The sequence below is a fragment of the Apodemus sylvaticus genome, chromosome 4 (assembly GCF_947179515.1).
Source record: "Apodemus sylvaticus chromosome 4, mApoSyl1.1, whole genome shotgun sequence".
Taxonomy (NCBI): domain Eukaryota; kingdom Metazoa; phylum Chordata; class Mammalia; order Rodentia; family Muridae; genus Apodemus; species Apodemus sylvaticus.
This window is the reverse complement of record NC_067475.1, coordinates 140,890,456-140,901,232: the sequence shown is the minus strand read 5'-3', so window position 1 is coordinate 140,901,232 and position 10,777 is coordinate 140,890,456. Positions and strand designations below refer to the sequence as shown.

The 10,777-nt window shown below is 35.6% G+C and overlaps 1 protein-coding gene across 1 annotated transcript in view; it reads left to right on the top strand.

Annotated features, from left to right (window-relative positions):
* The first annotated feature begins 1,050 nt into the window (after positions 1–1,050).
* Positions 1,051–10,777, top strand: part of LOC127683726 (rho GTPase-activating protein 20-like) — a 66,373-nt gene continuing 56,646 nt past the window's right edge. Inside the window, exons 1-4 of the mRNA XM_052180978.1 lie at positions 1,051–1,193; positions 4,016–4,165; positions 6,442–6,483; positions 7,646–7,727. Of these exons, the coding sequence (XP_052036938.1) occupies positions 1,051–1,193; positions 4,016–4,165; positions 6,442–6,483; positions 7,646–7,727 (417 nt within the window). The remainder of the gene's footprint in view (positions 1,194–4,015; positions 4,166–6,441; positions 6,484–7,645; positions 7,728–10,777) is intronic.

Below are 10,777 nucleotides of genomic sequence, written 5' to 3'. Positions count from 1 at the left end.
TGTGATTATAATCATTGACTGCTGTTCCTCCTGACACCTCTAATCTCATGGCTCTTTTATGCTATCTTCATAAAAGCTTGTGTCTATCTACATATTCTTTGAAAGATATATGTTTTGAATAGCTTGATATTCACTTAATATCTGTTTTAATATTCACATTGTATAAGCAGGGTAAAGAACCACCGAAAGAGTAACTATCTGTCTATTGATCTATCATCCTTCTGTCTCTATATTATCTGACCTATATAACTTTCATAGTTGTGAATATATGTGATTCCTTACAAAGATGTATGGTTCCACAACTCTTAGAAAAAAATTTAAAGTCACACAGTGTAAGGGAAGAAAATGCATGCACTTTTTGTCAGTTGTCATGACCCTTAGAATACTGACATCACAATGGTTCTTAAGCCTGACTACTTCAGAATCCTCAGATTTCAGTAGCTTGTCTACCAACCTTAGTGATCTGTTTGGTATTCAGGAGTAGGAAGGCAAAATTCAAGTTTATTCAAAGGTTCTCCTTTCCAGGCTCCACCAAAAAGGTATTTTTTTTAATAAGTAATTTGTTTCTCATGATAGACTAATCATGTCAGGAAGTATTCTTTCTTTATTCTCCTAGATCATATGAACTAACTCTCAACTCTAGTGGTTTCTTGAAAATGTAGACATTCGAGCCATATTCAGTACCAATCTTCTGTAGAAACAATATTATTATGTGAAGAGAGGTATGCTTTAAGCATACAGGAGAACAATTTCTGTAAATCTTATCAAAAGGGGTCCAAGTTATGAGTGAGGATAATTACTTACTATCTTCCTCATTAGCATATCATTTATGTTAAGATTTACAATTGTCTTTTAGTATCACCTGCTTATTTGTGAATTTCATACATTATAAATGTTGCTATAATCTTCAATCTTGCCTTTAATCTTTATTTACTGTATTTTCATATCATGAAATTAAAATTCAGCAGGAACATTGTTCTTATAACATATCCACTGAATACTTGTTCTGTTAGGTGGAGGCCTGTACCAGGAGTACCATATTTTTTCATTATGGAAACCCTTGTGAAGGAAGACATGGGAGGAACACATCGAACCTTACTGTGTCAAGGACCCGTGGAACTCACAAGCGGCAAGAAAATGAAAAAAAGACACCTATCCTTATTTGATCATGTTTTGGTTGTGTCTAGTAACCTGTGAGTATGTGCAACATGCACTCCTTACAATGAGAGGCTGCACTTGAATTAGACCATTTTGTATGAATATAAAATGTTCTTTTACTTCTTTTTAAAAAAAGATTATATGCAATTTCTTTTTATTCTACTGTGGTTGAGGTTAGGTGAACACTATCCTACACATTTCTCTATTTGTTTGGTCACAAATTTTAGACACTTTCTAAAAGAAAGGAATTATTTAATGTGATATCCTGCTATTTAAATCTGGGGAAAGAATAACAACAAACTCGAAAAGGAGGCAGATGTGCAAGCACATGTCAGGAATAGTATCATCATTAAAGCTGACTTATGAGTATTGAAACTTCGTGGAATATGTGGAATATACAGTGACACATGTTCTCAAAATAAAATATTTGAAATATGAGAAGTCAGTGTCCTCTTGCTTGTTGTTTCCACATAGACTGTGGAGGACGGAGAGGGGAATCCCTAATTATGATCCTTGTTCACATGTGGCAACCCATGTAAGCCTCTAGACCTCATAGTTTCCAAATTAGTATGAAGAATCAAGAAGCATCTATGATCCCTACTAATATCAGCTACTAATCAGGGGAAACTACAGGCACTGAATACTTCCTACTTGGTGATTCTGCACATAGAGAAAAGCACTGTGATTAAATGAAGCAGTATAGAATGTTGACCTCTAACTTACGACCATGGAAGTGTTTTCTGCGGCCGCATCACATATATTCTTCTCTGACATGATCATAGCCTTCAGATTATTTTAGAAGGTTTAAAGTTGATACTGATATTATTAAGTAGATAATTTAAGATATGTTCTCATGAGTTTGTAAATGGTCTGGAGAACAGATATCAGTAATATACTTTATTAAGCTTGGGAGATAAAAAGTTTCTGGCCATCCTTATATAATATTCCTGAAGATCCATTTCAAAAATTGTGAGAAAATAAAATGTTCAGAAGAGAATGATGGGGTAAATTTGCCTTTTATCCATGATCAGTCACTGTAAGCTCCCAGTATAGGAAATGTTTGTTAGTGTCTGACTGACGCAGGTACAAAATAAGTGAATGTCCAGACTGTCTGTCAGTCGGCCATTCCTCTCATCATTTCTAGTCAACTCACCTTCAGTCCACACTGGGAAATACATTTTATAAAAGATAGTCATCAACTCATTTGAATGAAACATGAATATATACTGATACTGTACCTTTTAAGTGTATTTGGTGTAAGTAAGTATAATTCACTTTAATTTTTTAGAGTAAAGGAAACTAAAGTGAATATTTTTCTTGAAAGACAATATATTTGAACTGCTTCAGCTGTTTAGTGATAAAATTAAAATTATTATACATTGTTATTCATGTTATGTTAAGAGCATTATTAATCTCATAGGAGATGATAGTCATTTCTATTTACAAGGAAGATTGTCTATCAGACATTTAAATTAGTGTTTTCAGTTTTATGCATTTCTTCAGAAATTTGGTTCATGAAATGCATATATATGTATAGGTAAAATTAGATGTATTCTGTTGGAAAGAAAATATAAGTACAAATGTTTCATTTGATTTAGACTTGTGTTTGTATGTTTGTGTGTGAGTGTGCATATGTATCCTATGACATAATATGCTTGTATTTTGACTGATACATTGTATATTAGATAGTGTGGTATATTTTCACTATAGTATCATCTGTCAAAAATCACACATTTGAAATTTATGTATATATAGATAATTTTTGAAACAGGGTTTATATTGTCATATTGTCCCCTGAATCTGAGAGAGACAGAAAAAGCATCATCTATTTCATCTATTTTGGACCAACATATTACCTTAATGGTTCCCAATGCAGAATTACATACCTCAGGTTAGACACACACAGACACACATACAAACACACACACACACATACAAAAAAGTAATATTCAGGATATCATAATAGAATTCTCATAAATCTAGGCATGATTCTGTCACAAGATAGAAGGGAATGGAGAGGACAACAACAACAACAAAATAATTGGAAAATAGTATATATGTATGTGAATTTCTTAAAGACAAGCTGCATATAAAAGGAATGATCAAAGAAGGAAAGTAATGCTTCCAAGGTTTTTGTTTCTTACAGTTTTGATAAGATGAGAATGATTGATAGAAAGGCATATTTCTAATTGTTTGTTTAAATTATTGGGTTAAATAATTGTCTTTTTGGATGCTTGTATGAGATGTGCTTTGTGTGTTTCCTAAAGGAACCAGTGTAATGAGCTGATGTGACTTCTTAGTATAGAAAGAAGGGCACCGGAGAGTGAATTTTATTCAGTTAGACAATATTTCTATATAATTTTTTGGGAAACATTATTAAATATAGTTAAGTAAAAACAAAATTTCAATTAATATTTTATGGTATAATAATACTTGAAATAAAAGCAAAATGGTTACTAAGGAACAATATTTAAGGATGAAATCATGAAATACATACCTTACTAAAAATGTCATATATATATATATATATATATATATATATATATATATATATATATATATATATATATATATATATATGTATGTATATGTATATATTCATAGCATATTCATTTTAAACTTCTCCAGTCAGAAAAGAATCAGGCTGTTTATTTGTGAGCAACTGAGAATCTCATATCCAGAAACTTCCTTCAACACACAATTTGTTGAATTCATCTCCCCTGGCTTGAACTCTGCCTGAGTGCTAAACCAGAGGAGTCCACCTCTGCTCTTGGGGTGGGGAGAACTGGGTATTTCCTCAAGAAATACCAATTACAAAGCAAACCAATCTAACAGAGATCCTTGCTTCTTTTTCTAGGAATAAGAAAAGGTTTAAGATAAAATGCATCCTCCCTCGGAATAACCTTTGGGTCGTGGAAAACGTGGAACTAGTCAGAAAAAATCAAACCTGTCCTTGCAAGAACCTTTTCCTGTTTTGGCCAGATGGAAATTTTTTGGCCTCCTTTCAGTAAGACCTATAGTTTGAACCTATATTCATAGGTAAATAACTATAGCAATTGTTGGGCAAATTAATGCTTCATAATTCACAGGTTAAACCAATTAACCAGAACATTTGCAAAATAGGAATCCAGTTTAATCTGATTGCATACAGGATGCCAACTCCTATTTTCCCCTTCTATGATGACACCAATTTGTCTATCATTTCCACAACATACTTTTCACATGTAAATATATACCTAGTCTTTGATCCGGAATGTTCATTAGGACTACAGAAGATTCTTGGGGCAGAATGGAGGTAAGCTGTCTTCCAAGAAGTATATGGAAAAAACAAGGACTTAGCATATCCTCTACAATCTTTTCCCTACAATCTTTTCAGAATAATGTCTGGAATTATCTAGTGTTTGGAAATAAACAAATTGATTCACTCAATTAATACTTCCTATTACACTTAAATTTGAACATTATCTCCAATACTCCCCAGTTAATTTCCATAGAAATGCTCTTTAATTGAACAGATAAAAATAGTTACTCATAGAATGTTCAAGTATTTGAATGTCTGTTTAGCAGAATGTCATCGGTGGCTAATGGTCAACTGATAAGGATAAAGGTCAATGGACAAAATATCATCAGATCTGCAAATGCTGGACACACCAGTCAACTCATTTTGATATGCCTTAGCTCAATTGAGCTAAGCCTTCCTCAGTTCTCATACCATTTGTTACTGCCCCAGGTCAACACTTCTGAATCTGTACTCAAATTTGCTCATTCACCTTAGTTGCAGCTCAGCACCCTAAGTCAACCCCCATGTTAATTATGTTTCTAATCTCCTACCTGCTACCCCAGACCAAGCAGGAAAGCAGCCAATGACCAAAACAACTTACATCTCACATGGCTCTTGTCTGTTTCTCCCTCTGTACCATGGTGAATTCTTTTCACCTTCCCTACATCTACAAGCCTTCCTGTAGCAAAACTGGAAGTCCTTCCTATACCACCCAGATCACTGGCCATTAGGATCTTTATTGATCAATGAGGAAACAATTAGGTAACTAGATCTTCAGTGTTCATATGCAGATTTCTTATCAAAATGTCAGAACCAATCCCTACATATCACCAAATACCTATGAGGTTTCCTCCTATGTCCTTTTTTTCTTTTAGTTATAGGTGATGTGTTTTGTGTGTATGTGTGTGTGTGTGTGTGTGTGTGTGTGTGTGTGTGTGTATTTACATGTGCATATGTGTAGGTTGAGGGGCAAAGGCATAATCCACCCTTCTGATAAAAATTGTTGTAGGCATGAATAGAGTAGGTGGGCAGATAATTGTAGAAACATGAATATGCCAGTCTTTGGGCAAGAATCAGTCCATAGGTCCATAGGAAGACAGCTTGGATTTTAAAATCATGGCAAAGTGGAGAAAAAAATTCTGTGAATGAAAGATCTTTGTAGCATGTATAAATATTTTAAGAAAGAGGAAGCAATGTATACATTAGCTTACTGGTAGGAAAACTATACCTGACATGGGGTTTAGAGAAGGGGCAAGAGGAATAGTGCATTGGGTAAGGGTTGCTAATTGAATCAGAAAAACATTGATCAACAAGATAATGTTGATGAATGTAAGAGACTGTGAATGTTTCAAATATCAATAAGGTTTAACTCATTCAACATAAAATTTTCAGTTATAAATGTTAGCATGTTAAAATCATATTTAATCCGTCTTAGATTATTACATGCTACAGAGGAATGGTGATGTGCTAATTATTAATTTGTACCAGGAGAGTTGATGTGATGACTCATAGATGAAGCACTCGTATCTAGGACTCGTATCTCCTGACTTGTGTGCCAAGTCACTCAAGGAAACAAATTTTTTTTTCTTAAAAGTTGTTCTCCCTGCATTAAGTGTGTTCTAAACAATGGTCATATACCTTACCTGTGGTTTAGTGTGAATAACGACCCCTTTCTATATGACAAGACCTTACACTAAAAGGACACTTCCTTAAATATCACCCTATACAAATGAAACTGAAACTTGGCCCTGCCATACTCACATAGCTCTTGGAACATAGTCAAGTCTTGATACCCCCAACTAGCTTCCACACTATATTCATCCCCCTGTCATACAAGTGTTCCAGTGAAACATGTCATACAGAAGATCAGTCAAGTGGAGAATATCATCTATGCCTGCACCTTCAGGATAGCAATTGACTTATAACAATTTTTATGAGCAATCATCTTTAACGTTTTTGCATTGTCAAGACTCTAATCATCTTTTTCTCTTTTTACATTACAGTTCGATTGAACAGAAAGATCCCTGGTACTATTTTCTCAGAAGGTATTTTACTTGTGATTATACTTTAATTCTGTACTGATATGGGAATTGTAGTTTGTACTTCATTTCTTTCTTAAACATATCTGGTAGGCTATCTCGAAATATATTGCTGATTAGAGGGTCACTGGATATTACTTTAGTTTCTATTATCTATCACACATCGCACTTATAGTTGAGGACTTATATTCATTGCTTCCTTTTTATATTGGAATAAACGGTAGTCTTCAGTATTACTTTAAATTCCACTCCATAGATGTAACTCTACCATGCCCATTCAAACTGTTCCTCCATTCAGGTTATTTCCTCCATTAAAGTCATGCATATTTTTGCCTTTTTCTTGTGAATTAATCACATATCTTTCATTAGAGCCACAGAACTCTTATGGACTCTTATGGACTGTCTCTATATATTAACGGAATTTATTGTAATGACTTATGGTGTTTAAGACAACATTGGGTAGCTATGAATGGGAAGTCAAAAAATCTAGTAGTTCTTCAGTCTATGAAGTCCGATTATTTTGCCTGCTATTCTGTATAAACTGGAATCCTGAAGAAGATGTGCTGGCAGTAAGAGCAAGTCGGCAAAGAAGAGTAAGTCTTCCTTCTTCCAAAGTCCTGATGTAGCTTTCCAGCAGAAGCCATGCCTCAGATTAAAGGTGTGTATCTACATGCCTAGATTGGGACCTTGCTTTGTCCCAGGCAGACCTTGAACTCAGATCCACTTCCCTCAGTTCATAGAAATTAATGTTGGGTGTGTTCTCCCTTGCCTGGGCCTAAGCTTTTCATGACCACTGTGACTCATGTTCTCCATGTCAAGGTCCAAGTCAAAAGCCTGTATCTTCTAGCCTCAAGATCTGGATCACAGGTGTGCACTAAATTTCTGGATTGTAGTTCTTGCCACATGTAGTCAACTTGACAACAACCTTGCAAACAAAAATTTCTGAGGACTGGCTGTGTTTCCTAGGTTGATGTGTTATTAAGTGACCATAACTTTACTTCTAAGACATTTTAAAATATTCCCCAGTCCAATACTGCATATTGCTAAACTGTTTGTCTTTTATTTAAAGCTATGATGACACTTATAAACTATTAATAGCGATTAGCTTAAAATAAGCTACTAGTGAATTAACTTTACTATATAGTTTGTTTCTATTGCATTTGAACAGATCCATTGATTCAGTGAAGAAGAATGTCAAGAAACGTTTCTCACTGAAAATATTCACTGAGGATATCCCAAGCTGTGATAGTGTATGTGAATACAAAACCAAAAGTGACATTTCAAGTTCATGACTAGCAGAGGGACAGGCAGTTTGTAGAGCAACGGAAGATGGAGACATGAGAGGGTGGAGGGGAGAGATAGTAAGAATTTATGTAGATGTAAAAGGTATATGGATATGGCATGCATACATGTTTTTATACATGACTGGAGAAAGCAATATGAAGCAAGATTGATCCAAATGCTAAAGCAACGAAAGAGACAAATATATAAAAGTATTTTTTTCTAAATTGATTGAAAATTACATCAGGTGTTCTCAACAACATATATTTCCATGACCAGTATTATTATTATAATTAAACAGCTTGTTTTGCCTTTTTATCATATATTTTCTTTATTTACATTTTAAATGTTATCCCCTGTCCTGGTTATGCCTCCAAAAACCCGCCATCCCATTCCCCCTCGCCCTGCACACCAAGCCACCCATCCCAGGTCCCAGTCCTGGCATTCCTCTGCCCTCCAGTACTGAGCCTTCACAGGACCAAGGGCCTCTCCTCCCACTGATGTACAACAAGGTCATCCTCTGCTACATATGAGGCTGGGGCCGTGGGTCCCTCCATGAGGACCCTTTGTTGGTGGTTTAGCTCCTGGGAGCTCTGTGTACTGGTTGGTACACAGTCTTCCTCCTATGGCGCTGCACACCACATCAGCTCCTTGACTTCACTCTTTTCTGTAGTTCTTCAGTCTGGGACTCTGTGCTCAGTTTAATGGTTGGCTGAGAGCACCCACCTCTGTATTTGTCAGGCATTGGCAGAAACTCTCAGCAAGTGCTTGTAGGCTACCATGATGGTGTCTGGGTTTGGTGACTGTAAATGAGATGGATCCCCAGGTGGTGAAGTTTATGGATGGTGCTTCCTTCAGTCTATGCTCCACACACTGTCTCTTTATCTCCTACCATGGATATTTTGTTTTGCTGTCAAGAAGGACAAAAGCACCCAGACTTTATGTACCCTTTTCAGGGAGTGCATACCGTGTGTGTTCTTTTGTGATTGGATTACCTCACTCAGGACAATATTTACTAGTTCCATCCATTTGCCTAAGAATTTCATGAATTCATTGTTTTTAATACCTGAGTGGTACTCCATTGTATAAATGTACCACTTTTTCTGTATCCATTCCTATTTGAAGGACATCTGGGTCCTTTCCAGCTTCAGGCTATTATAAATAAGGCTGCTATGAACATAGTGGAGCATGCGTCCTTATTGCATGGTGGAGCATCTTCTGGGAATATGCCCAGGAGTGGTACAGCTGGTTCCTCTGGTAGTACTATGACTAATTTGATGAGGAACCTCCAAACTGATTTCCAAAGTGGTTTTACCAGCTTGATATCCCAACAGAAATGGAGGAGTGTTCTTCTTTCTCCACATCCTCACCATTACCTGCTGTAACCTGAGTTTTTGACCTTAGCCATTCTGACTGGTGTGAGGGGGAATCTCAGGGTTCTTTGACTGGCATTTCCCTGATAACTAAATATGTTGGACATTTCTTTTTTTTATTCAATATATTTTTAGTTACATTTCAAATGTTTTCCCCTTTTCTGCCCCCCCATCCCCTGAAAGTCACATAAGCCCCTTCCCTAAATATAGCCATTATAGTTTAAATATATCTAATATAGTTTATCTGATCCTAATTTAACATAGGTCCCTGGTATCTGTCTAGAAATTGTCCATTTCATACAGATTTTCCAATTTTCTTCAGTATAGGCTTTAATAGTAGGATCTGAAGACTTCTTGGATTTCCTCTGTTGCTGTGGTTTTGTCTCTTTTCATTCCTGCTTATGTTAATTTGGATACTGTCTCCATACCCACTGGTTAGACTGGTTAAGGGGTTATCTATCTTGTTGATTTTTTCAAAGAGACATCTCCTGGTTGTGTTGATTCTTTGAATAGTTCTTTTTGTTTATATTTGGTAGATATTAGTTCTGAGTTTGACTATTTCCTGTTGTGTACTCATCTTGCGTGTGTTTGCTTCTTATTGCATTAGACCTTGAAGATGTGCTGTCAAGCTGCTTTTGTATGGGCTTTCTCAAGTTTCCCTTTAGGGTCACTCAGAGTTATGAGTTTCCTCGTAACACTGCTTTCATTTTGTCCCATAAGTGTGGGTATGTTGTGGGTTCATTTTCATTGAATTCTGAAAAGTCTTTAGTTTCATTATTTCTTCCTTGAACAAGTTATCTTTGAGTAAAGTGTTGTTCTGCTTCCACGTGTATGCGGGATTTCTATTGCTTTTGTTGTTATTGAAGGCCAGCCTTAGTCTGTGGTGATCTGATAGGATGCATGGGATCATTTCAGTCTTCTTGTATCTCTTGAGGTCTGTTTTCTGACTGATTATGTGGTCAGTTTTGGAGAAGGTACCATGAGGTGCTGAGAAGAAGTTATATTCTTTTGTTTTAGGATAAAATGCTCTATTGATTAATCCAATTGTTTATCACTTCTGTTATTTTCTATTTAGTGTCTGTTTCCACAATTTGTCCATTGATGAGAGTTGGGTGTTGAAGTTTCCCACTAATATTGTGTGAGGTGCAATGTGTACTTTGATCATTAAGAGAGTTTCTTTAATGAATGTGTGTTCCCTTGCATTCTGAATATACATGTTCAGAAATGAGAGTTCTTTTTGGTATTTTTTTTCCTTTAATGAGTATGAAGGGCCCTTCCTTATCTTTTTTGATAACTTAACTTTTTTGATCCATTTCCTTGAAAAATTGTTTTCTCTGAGGTAGTGTATATCTGTCTTTGTCAGTGAGGTGGGTTTGCTGTAAGCAACAAACTGTTGGGTCCTTTCTATATATCCAGTCTGTTAGACTTTGTCTTTTTTATTAGACAATAGATTCCATAGATGTTAAGAGATATTATGGATAAGTAATTGTTGCTACCTGTTGTTTGTTGTTGTTGTTGTTGTTTTTGTTGTTGTTGTGAAAGCTGATTAATGTTTATTTGGTTATTTTCATTTTGTTTGTTGAAAGAAGATTATTTGCTTGCTTTTCCTAGGCTGTAGGTTCCCCCCTTATGTTGCAGTTTTCTAT